This window comes from Balaenoptera acutorostrata, chromosome 20, assembly GCF_949987535.1.
Source record: "Balaenoptera acutorostrata chromosome 20, mBalAcu1.1, whole genome shotgun sequence".
Classification (NCBI taxonomy): Eukaryota; Metazoa; Chordata; class Mammalia; order Artiodactyla; family Balaenopteridae; genus Balaenoptera; species Balaenoptera acutorostrata.
Genome location: NC_080083.1, coordinates 10,267,898 through 10,293,219, shown reverse-complemented (window position 1 = coordinate 10,293,219; position 25,322 = coordinate 10,267,898). Strand labels below are relative to the sequence as shown.

Genomic DNA, 25,322 nt, shown 5'->3' with positions numbered 1-25,322 from the left:
ATGCTGCAAGTTAAGAGTTTGCATGCTACAACTAAGGAGTCCACATGCCGCAACTAAGAAGTCCACATGCCGCAACGAAGATCCCATGTGCCACAACTAAGACCTGGCTCAGCCAAAAGAAAGGAAGGAAGGAAGGAGGGAGGGAGGGAGGGAGGGAAGGAAGGAAGGAAGGAGGGAAGGAAGGAAGAAAGTGGGGTTTCATGGAATTGAACCTGAGTGTCAGCAGGTGGAATGGAATATTTCTATCCAGTGTTTGTAGGGTAAAGCCACTAGCTGGGCCAGCCCCTGGGGCCTCTCGGACTCTAAGCGTGAGTGCTCCACTGGGGGGGCTATGATGGTTTGGTGACTCTAGCTCTGGATCATTTCTGGGAGGGGTGGGTAGTTGTTCTTTGAGCTCCCTAGACTGGATTTGTTACTGCATGTAAGTCCCCTACAGCCCTGCCAAAGCTATGATGACACTTTGTTTTAATGTCTGTCTACCCCTCCAGACGGCAAGCTTTGGGACAGCAGGCAGTCAGAAACATGGCCCGTGCTCTAGGGGTAGAAAGTGCTGCATGGATGGAAGGGAATGACCACATCAAATAAGACACCTCCTTGGCTTGTCTCTCTGTGTCTCATACCTCACTTTTATATGCTTCCTCTAGTGTCTTTTTATTATAGTCTTAACAACGATCCTGCCAAACTACTACCTGCACATTTCGCTGAAAAGAGGCCATTTTGGGAGAATGTACTCGCCCTGCTCTGTCACTCAACAACGCCAGTCCAGCCACATTTCTGCAGGGATCATGTTCACTGTTGTGTATTTTGTTCACTGTTGTAGCTCCAGTGCCTGGCATAGTTTTTAATAAATATTTATCGAATAAGTGAATGAATGTAAGCAGAAGAGGCAGACAACAGTGGGTAGGGTCTGTGATGTCCTTTGTTGAACAGAAACTCTTTTCTTATTTATTTATTTAAAAAATTTATTTTACTGAAGTATAGTTGATATAGGATGTTGTGTTAATTTCTGTACAGCAAAGTGATTCAGTTTTATATCTATATATATGCATTCTTTTTCATATTCTTTTCCATTATGGTTTATCACAGGGTATTGAATATAGTTCCCTGTGCTATACAGTAGGACCTCTTTATTTATTTATTTATTTGGCTGTGTTGGGTCTTAGTTGCATCATGCAGGATCTTTTGTTGCGTCCATTGGGCTCTTTGTTGTGGCGTGTGGACTTCTCTCTAGTTGTGGCGCCTGGGCTCCAGATTGCACGGGCTCAGTAGTTGCGGCACGTGGGCTTAGTTGTCCCGAGGCATGCGGGATCTTAGTTCTTCCACCAGGGATTGAACCTGTGTCCCCTGCAGTAGAAGGCGGATTCTTAACAACTGAACCTCCAGGAAAGTCCCCAGTAGGACCTTGTTGTTCATCCATTCTCTATACAACAGTTTGCGTCTGCTAATCCCAAACTCCCAATCCATCCATTCCCCCCACCACCTGTAACCACAAGTCTGTTCTCTATGTCTGTGTGTCTGAACAGAAATTCTTTTTTGTGGAGCAGAGAAAGGTTTATTGCAGGACCATGCAAGGAGATGAGTGGCTCAGGCCCAAAGAAACCCCAAGCTCCTGAACAGAGATTCTTAATTTTAATGTATTCAGATCCATCAATGTTTCCCTTTATGGTTTGTGGGTTTGGTATCTTGTTTAAGAAGATTCCACCTCAGGCTTCCCTGGTGGCGCCGTGGTTAAGAATCTGCCTGCCAGTGCAGGGGACATGGGTTCGATCCCTGGTCTGGGAAGATCCCACATGCTGCAGAGCAACTAAGCCCGTGCACCACAACTACTGAGCCTGCGCTCTAGAGCCCACGAGCCACAACTACTGAGCCCATGCGCCACAACTACTGAAGCCCGCATGCCTAGAGCCCGTGCTCCGCAGCAAGAGAAGCCACTGCAGTGAGGAGCCCGTGCACCGCAACGGAGAGTAGCCCCTGCTCACCGCAACTAGAGAAAGCCCACATGCAGCAACGAAGATCCAACTCAGCCAAAAATAAATAAATAAATAAATAAAAATAATAATTAAAAAAAAAAAAGATTCCACCTCAAGGTCACAAAAATACTCTCCTACATTTTCTTTTGTTAGCTTTGTAGTTTTACCATATGTTTTAAAGTCCTTAATCTCTCTGGAGTTTACTTTTGTATATGGTATGAGGTAGGGATACAGCTTTTTTTTTTCTTTTTTCCTCCACAGCATGAGGTGGCTACGTACCCTATCTGCTAATCTACCTTGATCCCACTGACATCATCCTACCTTTATCCTATATCAAGCTTCCATAGGCACATGGGCTGTTTCTGCACTCTCTGGTCAGTTTCCTCCTCTTGTCAGTTACTGAGCAATACCAACTGTGTGTGTGTATGTTTGCTGTTGTTTGTTTGTTTGCTATGGCTTTCATGATATGTTTTACTCTTTGGCAGGGTGATTCCCTCATCTTTTCTCTTCTTTTTCAAAACCGATGTGGCTATTCATGTACCTCTATACTGTCATATACATTTTGGAATAAGTTTGTCAAGTTCCTGAAAATTTAACTTATATATTATTTTAGGGAGAATTAACATCTTTATGATATTGAGTTGACCCATCCAAACAAATAGTTGATCTATTTATACCAAAACTTTATGTCCTTTAACATTTTCAATTTTTTTCCAGAAACGCTTTATGTAAATGTAAAGAACATTCTTAATTAAGTTCTGAATACTTTATATATCTTATTACTATTGTGAATGCTACTTTGTTTTCTATAATTCCTAGTTGATTAAAATTGTAATGGAGAGCTATTAGTATTAAATTTTTCCTGTAGCCATCAAAGTCCCTGACTCTCCTATTGGTTCTAATAGTTTGCTTATTGTTTCTGATAGATTTTCTACATAGGTGATCATATCATCACAGGTAACAACAGGTTTACCTTTACCTTTCCTGTCTCTATACTGCTTATTTCTTTTTCTTATCTTAGCACATTGGTCAGGACCCCCAATGTTGCAGTAGTGGCAATCCCATCTTATACCCAGGTTTACAGGGAGGGCATCGTTAAATATGTTAATTATAGGGCTGTTTTGTTTTGTTTGGCCATGCCACAAGGCATGTGAGGGGTCTTAGTTCCCCAACCAAGGATTGAACCCGTGCCCCCTGCATTGGAAGCATGGCATTTTAACCACTGGACCACCAGGGAAGTCCCCTATAGGTTTGGTGTTTTTAAATTAATTAGTTTATTTTTGGCTGTGTTGGGTCTTTATTGCTGTGCACGGGCTTTCTCTAGTTCCGGAGAGCAGGGGCTGCTCTTCGTTGTGGTGCGTGGGCTTCTCATTGTGGTGCCTTCTCTTGTTGCGGAGCACGGGCTCTAGGTGCATGGGCTTTAGTAGTTGCAGCGTGCGGGCTCTGTAGTTGTGGCTTGCAGGCTCTAGAGCACAGCCTCAGTAGTTGTGGTGCACCGGCTTAGTTGCTCTGCGGCATATGGGATCTTCCCGGACCAGTGCTCAAACCCGTGTCCCCTGCATTGGCAGGCAGATTCTTTTTTTTTTTTTAAGTTTATTTATCTTATTCATTTATCTCTGGCTGCGTTGGGTCCTTGCCGCTGCGCACGGGCTCCCTCCAGTTGCGACAAGCGGGGGCTACTCTTTGCTGTGGCGCACAGGCCTCTCATTGCGGTGGCCTCTCCTGTTGCGGAGCACGACCTCCAGGCGCTAGGGCTTCAGTAGTTGCGGCACACGGGCTTCAGTAGTTGTGGCCTGTGGACTGTAGAGCACAGGCTCGGCAGTTGTGGCACACAGGCTCGGCTGTTCCGCAGCATGTGGGATCTTCCCGGACCAGGGCTTGAACCCGTGTCCCCTGCATTGGCAAGCAGACTCTCAACCACTGCGCCACCAGGGAAGTCCCCCTACAAGTTTTTAATATATGGTCTTTCAACTTAGAAAAGTTGTTTCTATTCCTAGTTTTCTGAAGTTTTAAAGATTAAAATTAGGCATTGCACTCTGAGCTTTTCCTATTTCAAATTATGCAATCATGTGCTCTTTCTCCTTTATTCCACTAATGTAATTAATAATAGTGGTAGATTTTCTGATGATAAACCATTTGAATTGGTAGAAATGGTCTCAGGTGCATGTAACAGAATACCAGCAATTGTATCTTAAAACCTAAGGGCAGTAACTTCTTCCTTTTTTTTTTTTTTAATTTTATTTCTTTATTTTGACCACTCATTGTGGCTTGAGGGTTCTTAGTTCCCGACCAGGGATTGAACCCGGGCCCTCGGCATTGAAAGTGTGGCGTCCTAACCACTAGACTGCCAGGGAATTCCCAAAGGGCAGTAACTTCTTAACAAGCAGCCTGGAGATGGACCATCTCAGGTTGGTCCAGCAGCTTGATGGTGTCCTCCAGTAGAAGGAGTCCATCTTTCTATTTTGCCATCCTCAGCACACTGGCTTTTTGTCCTCACGCTAGTCACCTCATGAGTGCAAGCTGGCTACCACATTCAAAGGCATAAATCTGGTGGTGAAAGGGAAAGAGCAGGAAAAGAAGCACAAAACTGCTTAACCATAAGTGACTCTCCTTTCACCAGAAAGGTTAAAGTTTCACAGACGCCTCCTCCCCCAGCTGACTTGTCCTGGTGTCATTAGTCAGAAACGGATCACGGTGCTTCTGGCTGCAAGAGAGGTTTGCATTCTGAGTGTCTGGCAGAGGAGCAGGGAATGGCTGTGACTAATGGTGACTCAGCCCTTGGGTCTGGGGCACACACACGCTGTTCCCAGCAAGATGGGGTTCTGTCAGGGAGGAAGAATGTGGGGTGGTACATCATCCTGGCATTCCCAGGGCAAACTTGACGCAATCAGATTGGATAATTTCTTTTCCAATAAACTTTGGATTTGGTTGGCCCGTATTTTATATAGGATTTTCACGTTTATGTTCGTAAGTGAGTGAAGCCTATATTTTTATTTTCTTGTCTGTCCTTAGCTGGAGTAAAAATTTCATAAAACTGGTTGGCTTGCCTTCTTTTTCTATTTTCCGGAACAAATTATATAAAGTACAGATGATCTGTTCCTTGAAAGTTTGGTAGAACTCATCCATAAAGCTACCTGCATGTGAGTTCGCTGGGAGGAGAGATCTTTCACTATTTCATCACTAGTTATTCTTTATCACTGCTTCGTTCTGCTTCAGTTTACTGATATTTCCCCCTTTTTTGGGTATATACAGTCGGCCCTCTGTATCCACAGGTTCTGTGTCCACGTATACAGAGGGCTGACTGTATTTAAAATGGCCTTTTAGAATTATAATACTGAGATCTATGCTCTATAAATACTCTGTAAGTAGTCCTCTGTTGTGCATTTAAACAATGTCTTACTTTAATTTTTTAAACTAATAACTTTTTAAATTTTTTTTGGCCACACCACGTGGTTTGTGGGATCTTAGTTCCCCAGGCCCTTGGTGGTGAAGGCGCAGAGTCCTAACCACTGGACCGCTAGGGAATTCCCTAATAACCTTTTAAAATTGAGAAATAATTTATATATGCAGAGAAATACACAGATCTGAGGTGTACAGTTCCATGAGTTTTGACAAATGTGTCCATCCGTGTAATCACCACCCCATCAAGATAGACATTTTCATCTATTCCCTTGTGCCCCTTCCTGTCGGTCCTCGTAGCCAAGCAACGCTTGATCTGGTTTGTGTGCAAATCTTTGACAGACATAAGCTTTTCTCTCTCTCAGATAAAGTCCTAGGAATGGAATTCCTGGGTCAGGTAGGAAATGCATGTTTTTGGGTTTTTTTTAAATTTTATTTATTTATGGCTGTGTTGGGTCTTCGTTTCTGTGCGAGGGCTTTCTCTAATTGCGGCGAGCGGGGGCCACTCTTCATCGCAGTGCGCGGGCCTCCCACCATCGCGGTCTCTTCCGTTGCGGAGCACAGGCTCCAGACGCGCAGGCTCAGCAGTTGTGGCTCACGGGCCCAGTCGCTTCGCGGCATGTGGGATCCTCCCAGACCAGGGCTCGAACCGGTGTCCCCTGCATTGGCAGGCACACTCCCAACCACTGCGCCAACAGGGAAGCCCCCGGAAATGCATGCTTTTATAAATTTATTTATTTTTGGCAGCGTTGGGTCTTGTTGCTGCGCGCGGGCTTTCTCTAGTTGCCGCGATTTGAGGCTACTCTTTGTTGTGGTGCACAGGCTTCTCATTGCGGTGGCTTCTCTTGCTGTGGAGCACCGGCTCTAGGCACGCAGGCTCAATAGTTGTGGCTCACGGGCTTAGTTGCTCCGTGGCACGTGGGATCTTCCCCGACCAAGGCTCGAACCCATGTCCCCTGCATTGGCAGGAGGATTCTTAACCACTGCACCACCAGGGAAGTCCCGCCACTACTTTTAATATTAATAGTATAAATACTAAGAGTGTTAATAGTGAGAGTTTAGGAGTATGAACCACTGGATCTAACACACTTCATTTATAATTGCCTTTTGCATCCTCTTGGCTTGAGGAGTCCCATTTCATCAGGCTGTCAGGAACTGGGAGTTCTTAGTGGTTTTTCTCTGACTTTGAATCATTTTCTCCTGGGCCTTCAAAATTGGCGGAATCCCGGTGGTGCATCTACACATCTACGGTGGCATCACCTCTGAAGCCAGGCCCACGAGGTGTAGAAACTTCCCGTGAAGGTGCTCTCGGTTCTTGGCTGATACTGAGACTTTCTGTCCTGATTCATTTTCTTGTCTTCTGTCCTGAAGTGAAAAGTTGATTGGAGGGACTTCCCTGGTCGTGCAGTGGTTAGGAATCCGCCTGCCAATGCAGGGGACACGGGTTTGAGCCCTGGTGTGGGAAGATCCCACATGCCGCGGAGCAACTAAGCCCGTGTGCCACAACTACTGAGCCTGTGCTCTAGAGCCCATGAGCCACAACTACTGAAGCCTGTGCGCCTAGAGCCCGTGCTCCACAACAAGAGAAGCCACCGCAGTGAGAAGCCCGCGCACCGCAATGAAGAGTCCCCAGCTCAATGCAACTAGAGAAAGCCCACGCGCAGCAACGAAGACCCAATGCAGCCAAGCATTAATTAATTAATTAATTAATTAATTTTTAAAAAGTTGATTGGAGATCTCATTTAACAAGATGACGAGTATGAACTTTCTTTCCTGTACCAAGTCCCAAGGACTTTTTTCTTCTTTACCCAAGTCGGTACAGAGAGCGCTGCCCTGGGAGAGCGAACCCTTCACCCCGGGCCTCTGGGCGCCCTGGATGCGCTCAGCGTCCCCGGATTCTCAAGGGTCCCCCAAGGGGACAGCTGGGCTGCCTCCCTCCTCTTCCTCTCTCCCTCTCTTTCCCCTACCCCTTCATTTCCGCCCTCCCTTTTTGAAGGTATTTATCATGACTCTTCACCCTTTTCATCTCTTTCCAATGGAGCCAGCCACCCTTCCGCTCTGGCTGCCAGTTCCCTCCGACACCAGGACCAACCACCTCCTCTCTCCCCAGGGGTTTCTCACAGTTTTCTAGCAGAGCTTCTACATTTGAAGACAGAGCCAACAGCCCAAGTGAGTTCACCACCTTGTCAGCTTTTTAGGGCTTCTATGAGCACTTTATTAATAAAGGAGATGTCACTGGTTGCAGGTATTTTCTCCCACTTTGTTATTTGCTTGCCTTTGATTTTTTGACCCTACAGAAGCTTTCTGCATTTTTTTTCTTTTTTTTATGGCCTCTGATTTTGGGCTCCAGGGAAGGGAAGAAAGACCTTCTCTCCAGGATGATGAATACATCAATCCTTGTTTCATTCTAGGACTTTCTTGGCTTCAATTTACATTCAAATATCTGATCCACCTGGTGGAAGAGATGAGGGTCTGGTGGCTATTTTGATGATTGGTTCTCCAGTTGTCCCAAAGCATTTATTTGATTAACCTAGTTTTCAAAAAAAAAAATTTTTTTTTTTGGGCCACACTGTAGCATGTGGGATCTTAGTTCCCCAACCAGGGATTGAACCCGTGCTCCCTGCGGTGGACGCATGGAGTCTTAACCACTGGACCTCCAGGGAAGTCCCCTAGTTTTCAACATTGGTGTAATATTTTATCTTCATTATATTGCAGATTCTCATATATTAGAATAAATATTATTTTGTTCATTGATATGAATGAGCAGGTGTTTTTTTTTAATATACACATATAGATGGCCAAGATAACTGCTGAAAAAAAACTCAGTTTTCTTCATCAAGACTTGTAAATCAAAATAATGAGACAGTAATGTTCACCTGTTGGTTTGGCAAAAAATTTTAAGTTTGGTAATATGCTGTCCTGGGGAGGGTATGAGGAAACAGGTATCCTCATGTTGTGTCGCTGTGAATGTAAGTGTGTGCATGCTTTTTGGAGAACAACATGGGAAAAGGCATCAGTAGTTGCTTTTTTCTAATGCATGAACCCTTTGCCCTAGGAATTTCGCTGCTAGAAATTTACCTTATGGATAAAGGTCTGCCAAAGATAAATGCATGCATATGGTTGCATAGTGTGTAATTGCAAAACCCAAAATGGTTAGCTTCTTAAATGTCTGTCCATTGGGAACTGCATAAATTATCTATGGTACATGCATGCAGTAGAACACTGCAGCAGTTAAGGAGAATGGGGAAGACTTGTGTGTGATGATACAAGCCAATCTCTACAATACGCTGAGTGAGAAAAAGTTACAAAATAGTAAACATACTCTGATGCTTCTTGTATACGTGAAATAAATAAGTAAATATGTATGTATGTATATATGTATATATACATACATATACTCACACACATATGCTGGACTTTGGTCTAGGAGAATTTGATTTACAGGAAGCTGTTAACCTTTGGGAAGAGGAAAGTTTTTGATTTTCACTGCTTCTTTCTGGACTCTTCCATTTTTCTAGCATTGGCATGTATTGCTTTTTTATTGTCAGAGAGGTTTTTCCTGGGCATTTTTGTTTTCTTTTATACCTGTTTCGCTTTCTTTTGTTTTTTCTTTTTTTAATAAATTTTTAAAAATATTTATTTATTTATTTATCTATTTATTTAATTGGCTGCACTGGGTCTTAGTTGTGGCACACGGGATCTTTGTTGCTGCGGGCGGGATCTTCGTTGTGGAATGCAGGGTCTTTTTTAGTTGTGGCATGTAGAATCTGTAGTCATGTGAGACCTAGTTCCCTGACCAGGGATCGAACCCGGGCCCCCTGCATTGGGAGCATGGAGTCTTTACCGCTGCACCACCGGGGAAGTCCCTCAGTTTATTTTTCTTAAATCTTAATATTTTTAAGCCAAGAAAAGGGGGATTTACTGGAAAGATACTGAGGTACCTCATTCAATCAAAGGAATCGTTGGGCAACCAGCCTGCAGGAGGAGACAAGCACAGCTGGGCCTCAGGAATTTCTAGAGCCAGGGGCTGGGATGCTGGAGGCCCTTTCTTGTCTCTACTCGTCTTTGAGTATCAGCCACATTCTCTCTCACTCCACGTAAAATGCAAGGAATGAACGTGGCTGCCTCATGCATCTGAATTTCACATCTTGCAGCTCCTACAGCAGGGAGAGACTGACTTCCCGAGTTCCTGTTTAACAAAATTCCCAGGAAGGACTTTCTTTAGTCTGGCTGGGGTCAGGTGTCCTGCCCTGGACCCATCGACTCGGGCCGGGTGGGGGAGGTGTCTCTAAGTACCTGGCAGTGCCTCTGGGGTCACGTGGTTTGAGAAGCACACTTCTCAGTAGAAGGGAGGGTGCTGGGAAGATTACACATTCATTTATTCGTACTCATTTATCCAGTAAACGTTTATGGAGCCTCTTATATCCTAGGCTCTGTGCCGTGTGCCATGAACACAGGAACCCAGCAAGGTCTCAGTGATCCGGGAGCTTAGGTCCCAGTGAGGGAGACGGCCTAGAAATCACTGCCCTGTCCTGGCTCAGCCAGACCCACTCTCCCTGTTCATGAAAGAAAGAGGAGCCCCTCTGTTGCCTATGGTGGGGCCTCGGCAGGCCAGCCTGGGGACGTTTCCCCTGTGAGGTGCTGATGGCTAAGGAACCCAGCTGGCAGGCCTGGCAGCCGGGGGCAGCGCAGCTGTTCTGAGTTGCCAGCCAAGAGCCAGGAGGTGAAGGGAGCGGCTTCCTGTTGAGCTGAGATCTTTGGCTCCAGCTTGGAAGTCAAGGCGTCCCCAGAAACAAAAGTGCCAGGCAGCCCACTGAGGTTCTGTGGAATTTTCATTATAACGTACAGAACCCGGGCCTAGATCAGGTGCTTGACTCCACCAGTGTTGGCGTCTCAGGCCCTCAGGCAATGGTTATCCTGAGCAAACACGGGAAAGATGCCGGCTCAGCTCCGGGCCCAGCACTGGCAGGAAGGGACCACTGTGGGGTGGGGGAGGGGCAGGGGGGTAGGTCAGAGCCCCTCCTGGAGACTCCCCAGATTTTCTGATGTGCTGACTCTGCAAGAAATGCCCATAGAATTCACTGGTCTGAGCAAGACCTCCACCCACGAGTTACAGCCCTGGCCGAGGACTGCAGCAAAGGGCTCTCCTGTAGAACGTGATAAACGCCTGGGGCCAGCGCAGGCTGCAGTACGTGGGTTTGGGCATCAGGGATGAGGATTTCTACTCACTGTCCCTCCACCCCAGACTACTCTCTGACATGCAGGTTGTCGGTCCAAGCGTGGTTTTGTCCCACTATCGTGTCTTATATGATGTGGTGTGTGTGTGTGTGTGATGTATCATTTATACATGATGTAGTGATGGTGATTAAACTGAGGATTTAGCCCATAGTTTGGGGAATGGACAGAAATCACACCTGGAGGACACTGTATGTAAACCCGAGGACACTGGACTCTGAGGTTGAGAGCTTTTCTGAAGGGCCCCTGCCGCCATCACTTTTGGCAGCAAGATATCACGTTTCAATCCTGCTGGGAATGATATAGTGCATCTTCAGTTGTGGCAGTGAGAATGGAATCATGACGGGGTGTTTTGGGAGCTAAATGTGTAGGAGGCAGGCTGGGTTGGTAAGGGATGGAAGGCACTGGTCGAGTGGCCACACACACCACCCTCGGTAAACGGGGTGTCTTAGGCCCACCCCAGCACCCTTCCGTGCCTGCACCCGAAGCCTCATGGCGTTGGGCAGCAAAGGCTGAATTGGCTGCACCTGAAGAGAAAAGCCGAGGTCAATTTGTGGCCAAGACCTTAGATGAAATGATGCAGAAGCCACGAGAAAGCAGAGACCACACAGTAGAAAGAGGATATACAAAGTAGAGAGAAAAGGCAGGTGTGAGAGGAGCCCAGTGCAGACAGAGCAGAGGCAGGAGGGGCAGGTCCCCAGGGCTGCCTTGGCCTCTGACATTGGTCCATGTTGCCCCCGTCTATGTGGAAACCTACAGGAAACCTAGCTGGTGGATCTGACTCTTGCAATGCAAAGAAGCTAAGTGACACGGGACCCTACCTACAGCCTCCATGGTTTCTGCTTTTCACCCTGTGAGGTCTCTCCCTCCTCCTTGGGGCCATGGCTTATTCATCTGTTTAATCAGAGCATCTGGCCCTGTGTAGGGAACCTTGTAGGTGCCTATTAATGTTTAAATAAATATCTGTATTTATCACAATAAGCCTTGGCCCAGCCCTCACCGAGAGGCTGTGGAATAAGCAGCAGCACAGATTTTAGATTCAGTACCCGTATCAGCCATGTGCAGGGAGGTGAGCTGGGCCAAGGAGATTCTTTCTGGGCGTCTGAGGTGGAAAACAAGCAATGAAAAGGCAGTTAACAGTGGGAGCCAAGGCTTCAAGGACATGTGGCGAAATGGACAAGCTGTGTGGACATTCAGTGTTCTTGCTTGTAACAGGGGGGCGGTTATGAAGGAGCTCAGAAGTAGAAGAAGGAGATCCCAAAATGGTGGACATGAAAGGGTTTTGTGACCTGTAAAACGAACACAGGTATCCATGATCAGTAAAGCTGATTATAGGGAGTTCTCCAGTGGCCTAGCGGTTAGGATTCCAGGCTTTCACTGCCGTTGGCGAACTGAGATCTCGCAAGCCGCGAGGCATGGCCAGAAAAAGAAAAAAGAAAGAAAGAAAGAAGAAAAAGCTGATTATAATTCTCATGCGTTTTTTGGTTTTTGTTTCTTGTTTTTTTTTTTTCAGTGTAAATATCATCAGGTATAATCTCTATGCTTTTTTTAAAAATTTTTATCAGAGTATAGTTGATTTACAATGTTGTGTTAGTTTCAGGTGTACAGCAAAGTGAATCAGTTATACATATACATATATCCACTCTTTTTAAGATTCTTTTCCCATATAGGTCATTACAGAGTACTGAGTAGAGTTCCCTGTGCTCTACAGGAGGTCCTTATTAGTAAGTCTCATGCATTGTTGCCAATCTACTTGTGTGACTGTAATAGGGAGAAGAAACTTTGTATTCTCTTACAAGTTAGTCACTAAACGAATGTTGCCTATAAGCTTAAATTACACATAATGGCCCATCTCTGGGAACCCTGCCTCCCAGGTAATGAGCATGAAGCTAAAATACCTTTGTTTAGCTCACAAGGAAACTGCCTGACCAGGCCCACCTGTGAATAGCTGCAGCAAGGAAGAAATCCCTTCTGGAGTCTGGCCAGAACCAGGACTTTACCCCCTCCTCTTTTAGTATAAAAGAACGCTGAATTCTAACGCAGGGAAGATGGTTCACTGGGACGCTAGTCCCCCATCTTCTCAGTCTGCCGGCTTTCTGAATAAAGTCACGATTCCCTGCCCCAGCTACTTGTTACTCGATCTGTTGGCCTGTCGTATGGCAAGCAGTATAAGCCAGCCGGGGCTCTTGCTGCTCGTGGCCGGCCAGCTCTGCTTGGGGAATTTTGGGGTAAGGCCCTAGCAGCTGTTGGGACCGCTTGTCCTGAGGATATTCCTTTTAAAGTTCCCTGAAGCTGCACTGGCTGCCCCAGCTCTTGGCAGCTGGAACAAAGGAATCAACATCTGGGAGCCGGCAGGCTCCACACAGGAGGGTAAGTCACTCCAGTGTGTAAAGCTGGAAACTTTATTTCCTCTCTGGGGCTTTTTTCTCTAGAATAAGCCAATTTGTTTTGTATTTGAGTGGGGTACCATGTTGGAAAGAGGATAAGAGGAAATAGTTGGTGGCCTTTTACCCGATTTGTGAACTGGTTCATTTCTTTGGCTGTGCTGGTTTGTGTGTGCTGGGTGTTTTTGTTTTCTGGGGTTTCTGGTGGTGTTGTTTTATTTTTGGCTGCGCTGGATCTTAGTTGCCACATGCAGGCTCTTTTAGGTGCGGCATGCGGGATCTAGTTCCCCAACCAGGGATTGAACCCGGGCCCCCTGCACTGGGAGCGCAGAGTCTTAACCACTGGACTACCAGGGACGTCCCTGTGCTGTTTGTTTTGTTTGTCTTGTATTTATGTCTTTAAAAAAATGGGGAATGGGGCTTCCCTGGTAGTGCAGTGGTTAAGAATCCGCCTGCCAATGCAGAGGACACGGGTTCGAGCCCTGGTCTGGGAAGATCCCACCTGCCGCGGAGCAACTAAGCCCGAGCACCACAACTACTGAAGCCCGTGCTCCGCAACAAGAGAAGCCACGGCAATGACAAGCCCGTACACCACAACGAAGAGTAGCCCCCGCTCTCTGCAACTAGAGAAAGCCCGCACGCAGCAACAAAGACCCGACACAGCCATAAATAAATAAATAAATAAATAAATAAAATTTTTTGTTTTTTAAGAAATGGAGAATGGGGAGTTCCCTGGTGATCTAGTGGTTAGGATTTGGCACTTTCACTGCTGTGGCCTGGGTTCAGTCCTTAGCCGGGGAACTGAGATCCCGCAAGCCACGTGATGTGGCCAAAAAAATAAAAGGCGGGGTGGGGGGGGGATGTTTCAAGTATACCTAAAGAAAGTCGTCTGAGGCACATTTTGGATAAGTGGTCTGATTATAGCTATGAAACCGTGACTAGGAAGATGACAATGTGTGGCCACAGTAGCCGTTAGGATCCCCACAAGGGGTTTATGCAGCGTTATCCTGGAACCCTGTGTACCATATACTGCCACCTTTGCTGTGTTAATCTGTGGTCTCCGTGTCGTCGGTATATGTTAAACCCCAAGACCAAACTTGAGGGTTTATTTAGGGTTTTCTGTTTGTCCTTTGGGTTTTTGGTTTCATTTTGTTTTGGTATCATTTCTTCAGTTACAGCCAAATCAGTTTTGTGATATGTAAAACTTTTACTGATGTCAGATGGAGGAAAGGAATGGAAAAAGCCTGTCTGTTCTGGTCCAAAAGTGAGACATTCCCAGGGAGAAGAGAAAGATTCTACTTGGTTCTTAAAATCACCAAAAGCCCCATTCCAGAATTCAGCCAAGTTGGTTGATGCCCAGGCAAAAAGGCATCCTTTGAATGGTTAGAGATGATCAACTGCTATTTATGGTTTTACAGTGGCTTTTGAATGGCTCGATAGCTATTCTGTGAAGAGGTGGGGAAGAATCATGAAATCCGCTATGTGCAAGCTTTTGTGCTATTACATCAGGGTGAGGAAAAGTGAGACAGTTGTCACCTTGTGGTAAAAGAAACCCAAGGGAAGGGTGAGGGATAGGTCACTCCATCCTCTGGTGGAGCTGGCTGTCCCAGCTGCTTCAGCCATTAGGCCAGTACATCCACCCCTTCCACCATCTCTTGTTCCTATTTGGCCCCAATTCCTGACACTGGGGCTCAGAAAGTGGTCAGACTGGCTCCCCCTTCTGATAGGGATCAATTAGAAAATCCTCTGTTGGGACTTCCCTGGTGGCGCAGTGGTTGAGAATCCGCCTGCCAATGCAGGGGACACGGGTTCGAGCCCTGGTCTGGGAAGATCTCACACGCCAGGGAGCAACTAAGCCCGCGCACCACAACTACTGAGCCTGTGCTCTAGAGCCCGTGAGCCACAACTACTGAGCCCGAGTGGCCACAACTACTGAAGCCCGTGTGCCTAGAGCCCGTGCTCCACAAGAGAAGCCACTGCAATGAGAAGCCCACGCACCACAATGAAGAGTAACCCCCACTTGCCACAACTAGAGAAAGCCTGCGCACAGCAACGAAGACCCAACGCAGCCAAAAATAAATAAATAAATAAATTTATATTAAAAAAAGAAAATCTTGTGTTAGTTCCTGGGGCACAGGGACCTGGTCTGGTATCACCATCTAAGATGTGACCCAATTTGGGCCAGGAGGCACTCGTGGGGCAGGGCAATTTCCCTTATGCTGTTATCCCATAGGGGCCTGCAAATGGCCAGCAGACTGGGCTTCTACGGCTGCAGAGTCCTTTCTCCCCCTCAGACTTGTTCATAGGGAGGATCCTCTATATGAAAGCAGAATGGTCATTGATCAGGCCAGGGAAGCAACTCCACCTAACAGACCCACATGGTACACCTGAAGCCCACTGGACCCTGATGAGAGAGGAATGCCCTTATCAGAGCACTACCATGAGTGCATCTTGGCAAGGCTTTGAAAAGGGGAATCCAAGCAAGATTTTGAACAAAATTCAAGAAATTCAGCAAAAACCAAATGAAGATTTATCAGGCCTACAGATGTTACAATGATGCAGATCCTGAGGCCCCTGAAAATACTGGAATGGTAAATTTAATCTTCATTGGGCAAAACGCCCCAGACATAAGAAGAAAATTATGAAAGTTAGGTGGTAAATTTGGAATGAACCCTCCTCCATTGGTAGATCTTGCTTTTAAAGGGTTCAACAACAGAGAACAACAACAGAAGAAAGAAGATGCAAAAGACAACGCCATTTTTCTGGCAGTGGCACTCGCCAGAAGGTGAGTGACCCAAAGAGAGGTCAGCCACCATTGGGAAAGGAACAGATGCACTTATTGTAAGGAGGAAAGGTACTGGAAAAGAAGATTGCCATAGGCTAAATAGGAAGGAAACCAATAAAAGTCAGGAGCCTCTCAGATGGTAGAAAGAGAGGAACACCCTGATAAACAAAGAGGCCCGGCGGAGGGCTCCCTTGGACTTGAGGTGCCCAATTCCAATTTCCCCACAGGAGCCCCAGGTAAAATTGACAGTGGGGAATGAGCTGATTAACTTTCTGTTACAGGTGCAACATACTCTGTGGTAAACACCAAGGTGGCACAGAAAACATTTCAATCCATCCCAGTCACAGGAGTCCTTGGAGGGGTACAAAATTGCTCATTCTTACAACCTTTAGAATGCCAACTAGGGAACCTTACCCTGAAATAGTTTCTTACAGACACCAGAGTATCCAGTCCGTCTTTTGGGGCAAGATCTCCTGTGTAGAAAAGGACAAAGAAGGGCCAAAGAGTGGGGTTTCAGACCTCCCCAGATGGGGACTCAGCACAGAGGAACCTGGCAAATAGACTTTACTCAAATCCTCGAGCTGCAGGAAATTTCAGATAACCTGCTAGTATGCGTGGACACTTTGTCACGACGGGTGGAAGCATAGCCCACCTGGACAGAAAAAGCCTCAGGAGTGTTTAAAGCCCTCCTTAAGGAAATAATCCCCCAATTTGGATTAAAGCATTGCGAATTAATTGGAAAATATATTTATCCTGGAGACCACAATTGATAGGAAAAACCAAGGAAGTGAACGATACATTAAAAAGGAGCATTGCTAAAATATGTCGAGAGACTAATTTAACTCGGGTTAAGGCCTTGCCAGTTGCCCTGGAACTCTGGGATCAGAGTGGCTCCCAGAAGCAGGCTTAAATTAAGCCCCTTTGAAATGCTGTACGGTAGGCCATTCAAGGTGTCTGCCCAGGCAGGAGAATCTGCAAATGCTCTAAAAGACCCAGCAATTGCCAATTATATTAAAACTTTGGGCACTACTAACCTCTGTTCATGAGTTTGCCTCCAGCAAGTCTGCCTACCCAACTAACGTAGCCTTACATCCATTCTGACCTGGGACCGAGTCTTCCTTAAAACCTGGAGAGAACCAGGGCCTGAACTTTAGCTGACTGCAAGGTGAATAGGACCACACATGGTATTAACTTACCACACACTTGTCTGTAAAGTTAGCTGGGGTAAAGCTGTGGATTCATCATCACACTCGGATTAAAGCAGCACCACTGTCATCAAAAAATAACCCAATTTTTTTTTATTTTTATTTTTTTATAAAGGAACTCCTTTATTTTATTTATTTATGGCTGTGTTGGGTCTTCGTTTCTGTGCAAGGGCTTTCTCTAGTTGTGGCAAGCGGGGGCCACTCTTCATCGCGGTGCGCGGGCCTCTCACTATCGCGGCCTCTCTTTTTTTTTTTTTTTTTTTTTTTTAAATAGAATTTACTCTTTTTTTTTTTTATTTTTTATTTTATTTATTTATTTATTTATTTATTTTTGGCTGTGCTGGGTCTTCGGTTCGTGCGAGGGCTTTCTCTAGTTGCGGCAAGTGGGGGCCACTCTTCATCGCGGTGCGGGGACCGCTCTTCATCGCGGTGCGCGGGCCTTTCACTATCGCGGCCCCTCCCGTTGCGGGGCACAGGCTCCAGACGCGCAGGCTCAGCAGCTGTGGCTCACGGGCCCAGCTGCTCCGTGGCATGTGGGATCTTCCCAGACCAGGGCTCGAACCCGTGTCTCCTGCATTAGCAGGCAGATTCTCAACCACTGCGCCACCAGGGAAGCCCCGCGGCCTCTCTTGTTGCGGAGCACAGGCTCCAGACGCACAGGCTCAGTAGTTGTGGCTCACGGGCCTAGTTGCTCCACAGCATGTGGGATCTTCCCAGACCAGGGCTCGAACCCGTGTCCCCTGCATTGGCAGGCAGATTCTCAACCACTGCGCCACCAGGGAAGCCCATGACCCAATTTCTGAGACGCCTAGAGAGTAATGGGTTTGTGAACCCTTAGATGACTTAAGGTTGCTCTTTATAATCTCAATACTTTAAAAAATTTCATTGTAGCTGAAGAAGGGTCAACCTATTTGTTTAATTTTGTCCAAATAAATAGCACAGGAATTTAGTGTAATTCTGGCACAAAGTTAATTAATAGATAAGTATTGGGAACTGGAACCAATACCCCAAATTAAATTGCAAATTAGACAACAAAGGGCTAAGGGGTTTCATCAGGTTCAAACAGTTGTAGATAAAAAAGGAAAGGGGATTGTACAACTGACTAAAGATTTTAAGGAATAGTCCCTGTCCAAGGCTGATCAATTCCATTCCATAATCACCTCTTTGTCACCCCTGTTCACCAGGTAGTAGAGCGGGCTTTGTCCTTTCTCCCACAGGATTGTGGAATGGATCATTGACAGTGGGGAATTGTAATAGGGAAGAACCTTTGTGTTCTATTACATTAATTACTAAAGGAATGTTGCCTGTAAGCTTAAATCATACATAATGGCCCATCTCTGGGAACCCTACCTCCCAGGTAATGAGCATTAAGCTAAAATACCTTTGTTTAGCTCACGGGAAACATCCTGACAGGGTCCACCTGTAAGTGGCTGCAGGAAGGAAGAAATTTTTTTTTTTTCTTGGCTGTGTGTTGGGTCTTCGTTGCTGCACACGGGCTTTCCCCAGTTGCAGCGAGTGGGGGCTACTCTTCGTTGCGCTGCACGGGCCTCTCACTGCAGTGGCTTCTCTTGTTGCGAAGCACGGGCTCCAGGTGCGCGGGCTTCAGCAGTTGTGACGCGCGGGCCTAGCTGCTCCGCGGCATGTTGGATCTTCCCAGACCGGAGCTTGAACCCGTGTGCCCTGCATTGGCAGGTGGACTCCCAACCACTGTGCCACCAGGGAAGTCCAGAAAGGAAGAAGTTAACATATCCCCTCCAGAGTCTGGCAGGAACCAGGACTACCTCCTCACCTTTTAGCATAAAAGAAGCCTGGGGCTTCCCTGGTGGCGCAGTGGTTGAGAGTCTGCCTGCCGGTGCAGGGGACACGGGTTCGAGCCCTGGTCTGGGAGGATCCCACATACTGCGGAGTGACTAGGCCCGTGAGCCACAATTGCTGAGCCTGCGGGTCTGGAGCCTGTGCTCCGCAACAAGAGAGGCTGCGATAGTGAGAGGCCCGTGCACCACGATGAAGAGTGGCCCCCACTTGCCGCAACTAGAGGAAGCCCTCGCGCAGAAACGAAGACCCAACACAGCCATAAATTAATTAATTAATTAATTAAAAAAAAAGCCTGAATTCTGACTCAGGGAAGATGGTTCATTGAGACACTAGTCCACCATCTTCTTGGTCTGCTGGCTTTCCAAATAAAGTTGCTATTCCTTGCCCCAACAACTTGTCACTTGATTTATTGGCCTGTCATGAGGTGAGCAGTAGGAGCTTGGACTGAGTAACGTGACCTTGGACCTGACCTGGAGTCCTCTTTCATACATTCTGGACGATGGTAACTGCTTTGCTGGATCGGTGTGAGGAAGCAGTGTGTAAGGCAGAAAAAGTGCTTCCTACCCCATAAGGAAACATATGGGGAATTTCTTAAATAAAGCAGATTCCTGGCACCCCATCTCTGCCATCTTACTGAATTGGGATTCTTTGGGGATGGAGCCTAGGAAACTGAATTTTTATTTATTTATTTATTTATTTATTTATTTATTTATTTATTTATTTATTTTTGGCTGTGTTGGGTCTTCGGTTCTGTGCAAGGGCTTTCTCTAGTTGCGGCAAGTGGGGGCCACTCTTCATCGCGGTGCGCGGGCCTCTCACCATTGCGGCCTCTCTTGTTGCGGAGCACAGGCTCCAGACGCGCAGGCTCAGTAATTGTGGCTCACGGGCCTAGTTGCTCCGCGGCACGTGGGATCTTCCCAGACCAGGGCTCGAACCCGTGTCCCCTGCATTGGCAGGCGGATTCTCAACCACTGCGCCACCAGGGAAGCCCGAAACTGAATTTTAAATAAGCATCTCCAGCGATTGATTAAGGTGGTCCAAGGAGACTTAGGAAAGACTGAAAGGTGTGTGTGTGTGTGTGTGTGTGTGTGTGTGTGTGTGTGTGTGTGTGTGTGTGTGTGTGTTTGGGGGTGGGGAAGACAGTACTTTCATATGTGGCCACAAGGAGGCAGCAGAGTGATGAGAAACTGGTGTCTCCGGTGAGTGCCCCGCCCCCCCCCGCCCCCCCCTCCCCCGACCGGCTGAGTGGGCAGACATGGGGATGGGTTGCAGGAGGAGGTGGGCCCTGTACTGTGGCACCCTCTCCTTTGCCAGGTGGAGTTTGTTACTGCAGACTAACCCCCTGTGACCGCCTGTCTCATTACCAGATTTTATGGACACTGCTTTTGCCAAACTCTGCCGGCAGAAACTGCATTTAGTGTGACCTTGGCTGGGCTGTGGGTGGTGGTGAGTATGGGCGGCAAGCGATGTCACCTGCACAGGGCAGCTGACTCAAAGGACACCAGTGCATTATTGGAAAGCAGTGCCCTCCACACCCCCACTGCCAGGCTTGTGGTTCCAGGTGTTTCTTAAAAGACCTGTCCACCTGCATCAGGCCTGTTCCAGTCATGAGGGGATTGGGTCTGTGGCTGGGGAGCTAGCCGAAGCCCAGGCAAAGGCTGCTGGGATGGGGTGAGGGCAGGGAACTCAGGATGGGGCAGCTGCCTCTGGAAGAAGCCAAGATGTCCCCGGCTGCCGTAGGGGTAGTAAGAGGATTAGGTGTCAGTCCCTAACCCAGCCCGGAACTAACACCCTCCTCCACTAACAGCCCCCTCCCCCCACTCACAGCACCCTGGCCTGCCCCCGTCGGAGCCTGCCAAAGCTCAGAATAACCCCGGGGACCAGACAGTGGGATGGCAGGGACTCTGCTCAGCGCCCTGCTCCTCTTGCAGCTCCTCGGTATGGACCAGGGTCGGGGGAAGTGGTCGGACACACACACGGGATACTGACATAAAGGGACAGGACAAAGACAGACTAAGATGTAGACGGAGACACGCTATTTGGTCCCCAGGCACATCACTGGTTCGGGAGGCAGACACGGAAAAATACACAACCTCAGACAGAGACAGAGAAGCAGAGCCACGCAGATCCAGAGGCAGAGAGGAGGAGAGGTTCCTTAGCCTCTCCATTTCCAGTGACCCCACTGCTTGGCCCCATCCCCAGGCGGAGGTGAAGGGAAGAACGAGGAGCTGCGTCTTTACCACCACCTCTTCGACAACTACGACCCAGGACGCCGGCCAGTGCAGAAACCTGGGGACACCGTCACCATCACCCTCAAAGTCACCCTGACCAACCTCATCTCACTGGTAAGATACCCCCACCGTCACCCCAAGCGCCATCTCTGAGCCTAAAATCCCACTTCTGGTCCCAACCGCTGAGCTCTATCCTAAAGCTGGCTTCCATCATCCTATCTCCCATCCGCAGAATGAGAAAGAGGAGACCCTCACCACCAACGTCTGGATTGGAATCGTGAGTGGAGTCTGGGGAACAGTGTGAGGTCTTGTCCAGGGGACCCTTTTCTCCCAAACTCCTCTTGGGCACCAAGGCACACGTCCTTCCGTCCCCCTCCCCCACCCCTAGGACTGGCATGATTACCGACTCAACTACAGCAAGGGCGATTTTGGGGGCATAGAAACCCTGCGGGTCCCTTCAGAACTCGTATGGCTGCCAGAGATTGTGCTGGAAAACAAGTGAGGACGGGGCCAGACTGGAGGGGAAGCCGAGGCCCGGGGGGCTGGGCTGGACCTGGTTGGGGCAGGTTGCTTGGAGGGAGAGGGGGCCACAGATCTGCGCAAACCCTCGGTTTCCCGGAGCCCACAGTATCGACGGCCAGTTCGGTGTGGCCTATGAAGCCAACGTGCTGGTCTCGGAGGGCGGCTACGTGAGCTGGCTGCCCCCGGCCATCTACCGCAGTATCTGCGCCGTGGAGGTCACCTACTTCCCTTTCGACTGGCAGAACTGCTCGCTTGTTTTCCGGTGGGAAGCAGCCCGGACCTTTGTGGAATTACGGGGGCAGGGGGTGGGGCCAGGTGTGTGTGTGGGGGGGGACTTCTAATCCGGGGTGGGGCTTTGTGCTGGAGGTGGAGCTAGACATTCGAATGGGGTAAGGCCGCCCTAGCGGGTTAGAAGTAGTTGTAGAAACCCAGGTGTGGAAGTGAGGCCTGGGTTGCCGGGTGGAGCTTAATTCCCCTGCCAGATCCCTGCTTCCAGGACGGGGCCTGAGGCTGAGGCCCGAGTCCCAGCCTCTGGGGTGGGGGGTCCGGGCTCTGGCTCCGCAGCTCGCAGACGTACAGTGCAGAAGAGGTGGAGCTCGCCTTTGCTGTGGACGACGATGGCGACACCATCAGCAATATAGATATCGACACTGAGGCCTATACTGGTGAGGCCCCCTCCTGCTCCAAAAAACTCGCTTCTAGAAGGGTCCAGAGAGGGGACTTGCAGAGTGGAGCTGCCCCAAGCCATCGATGCTGGGATTGACTGTGGCAACCCTGCTTTAACTTGACCCTTTCCTGAAATCATTCTTGATCGTCAGACTAGTCCAGCTTCCTCGCTTGTGGTGGTTCCCTAACCTCTCTGGGAATGCCCCTTTCTTGACCAGCCCAAGCAATCCAGACCACCTGCCCCACCCACCCTTGTCCAGACGGTTTGCATCCTCTCCTCGCCTGGAGTTGCAGGCCCCCCGCGGTCAGATAGGGGACGGAGAGCAGAGGAGCGCGCACCACCCCCGAGAGCCAGCTGACCGCACCTCCCGTCCTGCAGAGAACGGTGAGTGGGCCATCAACTTCTGCCCCGGGGTGATCCGCCGCCACGACGGTGGCTCTGCTGATGGTCCAGGGGACACCGAAGTCATCTACACGCTCATCATTCGCCGGAAGCCGCTCTTCTACGTTATTAACATCATCGTGCCTTGCGTGCTCATCTCGGGCCTAGTGCTGCTCGCCTATTTCCTGCCGGCACAGGGTATAGAGTCGCCCAGACCCCAAACCCGGGCTCCCTCCTGGGGGGCGGGGCCTGCTCTCACCAGGCACTCCCTCCAGCCGGCGGCCAGAAATGCACCGTCTCCATCAACGTCCTGCTCGCCCAGACCGTCTTCTTGTTCCTAATTGCCCAGAAAATCCCAGAGACATCTCTGAGCGTGCCGCTGCTGGGCAGGTGGGGGCAGAGTGGATCCCGGTGGTGCCTACGTGGGGCGTGGCCAGTGTGAGGGGCGGAGCCAGACGAGCATGGGGTGGAGCCAAGGGGCTCGTTGGGGAGGGGCGGGCAGGGCCAAAACCTAATGACTCGGAGAAGCCTCAGCTGTCTCATCGCCGCCTGGGCTTTATTTGGACGCGGGGTCGGGCTGGGATGGTGGTGGCTTCTTCGGTCCCTCGTACTCCGTACTGCTACTGGACGCCACCTGGAGGTCTCCGGAGTATCTCTGTTAGGGGCGGGCCGGCTTAGTGCCCACCCAGCCCCGCCGCCTCTGGCCCCCACCTCTCCCCTCATCTTCAACTCACCGGCTCCCCGGGGGTTCCAAGGCCCAGCTGGCGTCGCCACTGTTGCAGGAATGAGGCGGATCCCTGCAGACCTCGTCCACACGGGCATAGCCGCGCCCCCTGGACCAGAAGCCGGGCGCTCGCGCCTGCCGTAGACCCCGCTTGCCGAGCCCCCTGCCCCGCGGCCTGGGCTACCAGGGCCAGGGCTCCACCCGGATCCCCGGCGTCTGGGGCCGGGCCAGGGTCGCCGTCTAGTCGCCGCACCTCTTGCTGCACCCACAGGGCTGAGATCTGCAGCGGGGGTACAGGAGTTGGCGGGGGTGCAGAGGTCCCTGCTCCTGCCGCTCCATCCCCCTTCCCCGCCCCTCCTCAGCACCCCCGGCACCCCACCTCTAACAAGGTGGCCCCGAAGTTCACTACGCTGGCCGCGGCTTCTCTTAGCACCAGCCCCAGGGTGGGCTTCGGGGCGGGCGGCTGCTCTGGCTCTCGCGGCTCCAGGGACTAAGGCTCTCTGAACCGCTGCTCCATATATTCATGGGCTGCGGCCACAAGTTCCGGGGAAGATAGAAGCGGGGGCTGGAGGGCCACCTGGAAAAGCACAGGGACTGTGGGGTCATCAGGTCCTAGGACAGAGGTAATGGGGGGGACGCTGGAAACCTTCCCAGAGCGTTTCGAGGTGCCACCCTTGGGGGTGGAGGGTGAGTATTGGCGTAGGCGCACCTCCGTGGAGCTGTGGAAGTGGTAGACCCACAGCAGGGTTTCCAGGGAGCTGGAGGTCCCCTTCATGGTTGCCACCGGCGGTGCGAGGGGGGAGAAGGGCGGAGGGGACGCGTCTGGCCCCACAGAGGAGCAGCTAAGGGGCGTAACTCCACCCCTTGCGGAGAGGTGCGTTTGTGAGGTCAGAGGACTAGTGGCCCCCTCTGTGGCTCAGGAGAAGTGGGGAGGCTGCGATGTCACGAACTCTGGGCTCCTCAGGTACCTCATTTTCGTCATGGTGGTTGCCACACTCATTGTCATGAATTGCGTTATCGTGCTCAACGTGTCTTGTCGGACGCCCACCACTCACGCCATGTCCCCGCGGCTGCGCCACGTAAGCACCGTTTGGCGGGGGGGGGGGGGGTCTCTGGCCGGGAGGCGGGGCTTCGAGCTAACCTCCCCGCCGCCCCACCCTGGCCGCCCGCCCGCCCCCCCACCCCAGGTCTTACTGGAGCTGCTGCCCCAACTCCTGGGCTCGGGTGCACCCCCCGAGGTCCCCCGGGCCACCTCGCCCCCAAGGCGGGCGTCGTCCTTGGGCCTACTGCTCCGCGCGGAGGAGCTGATACTGAAAAAGCCGAGGAGCGAGCTCATGTTTGAGGGGCAGAGGCACCGGCACGGGACCTGGACTGGTGAGCAGTGGCCCGAGCGGGCCAACGGGGGTGCCTGCAGTGGGAGAGGCTCCTAATCACCCCCCATCCCTCGGGGTCGCTCCCACCAGCTGCCCTCTGCCAGAGCCTGGGCGCCGCCGCCCCCGAGATCCGCTGCTGTGTGGATGCCGTGAACTTCCTGGCCGAGAGCACGCGAGACCAGGAGGCCACCGGCAAGGTGGGGCAGGAGCCGGAGAGGCTAGGTGGGGAGTTGCTGGGGGTCTCCGCTCTCCCTGACTCGTAGCAGGCTCCTGCAGCTTTTAGGGACTCAACTTTGCCCGCCCCTTCCCCAGGAGGTGTCCGACTGGGTGCGCATGGGGAAGGCCCTTGACAACATCTGCTTCTGGGCCGCTCTGGTGCTCTTCCTTATCGGCTCCAGCCTCATCTTCCTTGGGGCCTACTTCAACCAAGTGCCCGAACTGCCCTACCCGCCCTGTATGTAGGCATGAGCCTGCAGCCATGGTGACAAACGTTCCCATCCATCTCCAGGAGGAAATCTGAAAAACAAGTTGCTCCCATTGCTTTATTATGATTCTTTCGTACTGCCAATGATAAATCTGTATTTAGCTTCGCCAGAGTCGTATGTGCACATGTGTGTAGGTCTGACCACCG

The 25,322-nt window shown here is 50.0% G+C and overlaps 2 protein-coding genes across 4 annotated transcripts; one reads left to right on the top strand and one right to left on the bottom strand.

Annotated features, from left to right (window-relative positions):
* The first annotated feature begins 10,837 nt into the window (after nucleotides 1-10,837).
* Nucleotides 10,838-25,281, top strand: CHRNE (cholinergic receptor nicotinic epsilon subunit). Of its 3 annotated transcripts, none has more exons than XM_057535610.1 (13): nucleotides 10,838-12,974; nucleotides 20,621-20,731; nucleotides 20,996-21,138; nucleotides 21,257-21,301; nucleotides 21,413-21,522; nucleotides 21,653-21,808; nucleotides 22,111-22,211; nucleotides 22,592-22,792; nucleotides 22,870-22,984; nucleotides 24,283-24,397; nucleotides 24,506-24,692; nucleotides 24,782-24,888; nucleotides 25,004-25,281. In XM_057535610.1, exons 2-13 carry the CDS (start codon nucleotides 20,686-20,688, stop codon nucleotides 25,151-25,153), a joined length of 1,476 nt encoding a protein of 491 aa, XP_057391593.1. In that variant the 5' UTR covers nucleotides 10,838-12,974; nucleotides 20,621-20,685; the 3' UTR covers nucleotides 25,154-25,281. The 3 variants fall into 3 exon arrangements, with proteins under 3 accessions (XP_057391593.1, XP_057391592.1, XP_057391594.1); XM_057535609.1 differs by lacking the exon at nucleotides 10,838-12,974 and adding an exon at nucleotides 20,045-20,239; XM_057535611.1 differs by lacking the exons at nucleotides 10,838-12,974; nucleotides 21,653-21,808 and adding an exon at nucleotides 20,045-20,239.
* Nucleotides 23,320-24,093, bottom strand: C20H17orf107 (chromosome 20 C17orf107 homolog). Its single transcript, XM_057535616.1, is given in 3 exon segments — nucleotides 23,320-23,598; nucleotides 23,698-23,895; nucleotides 24,028-24,093. Coding segments are annotated over 3 exon segments (543 nt in total).
* Nucleotides 25,282-25,322: the final 41 nt, after the last annotated feature.

Excerpts from the sequence above, each read along its gene's own strand:
- CHRNE (XM_057535610.1), top strand. The coding sequence starts at position 20,686 with ATGGCAGGGACTCTGCTCAGCGCCCTGCTCCTCTTGCAGCTCCTCG. Across the intron at positions 21,302-21,412 it reads CCAACGTCTGGATTGGAATC|GACTGGCATGATTACCGACT; the intron begins GTGAGTGGAGTC and ends CCCCACCCCTAG. Across the intron at positions 21,809-22,110 it reads AACTGCTCGCTTGTTTTCCG|CTCGCAGACGTACAGTGCAG; the intron begins GTGGGAAGCAGC and ends CTGGCTCCGCAG.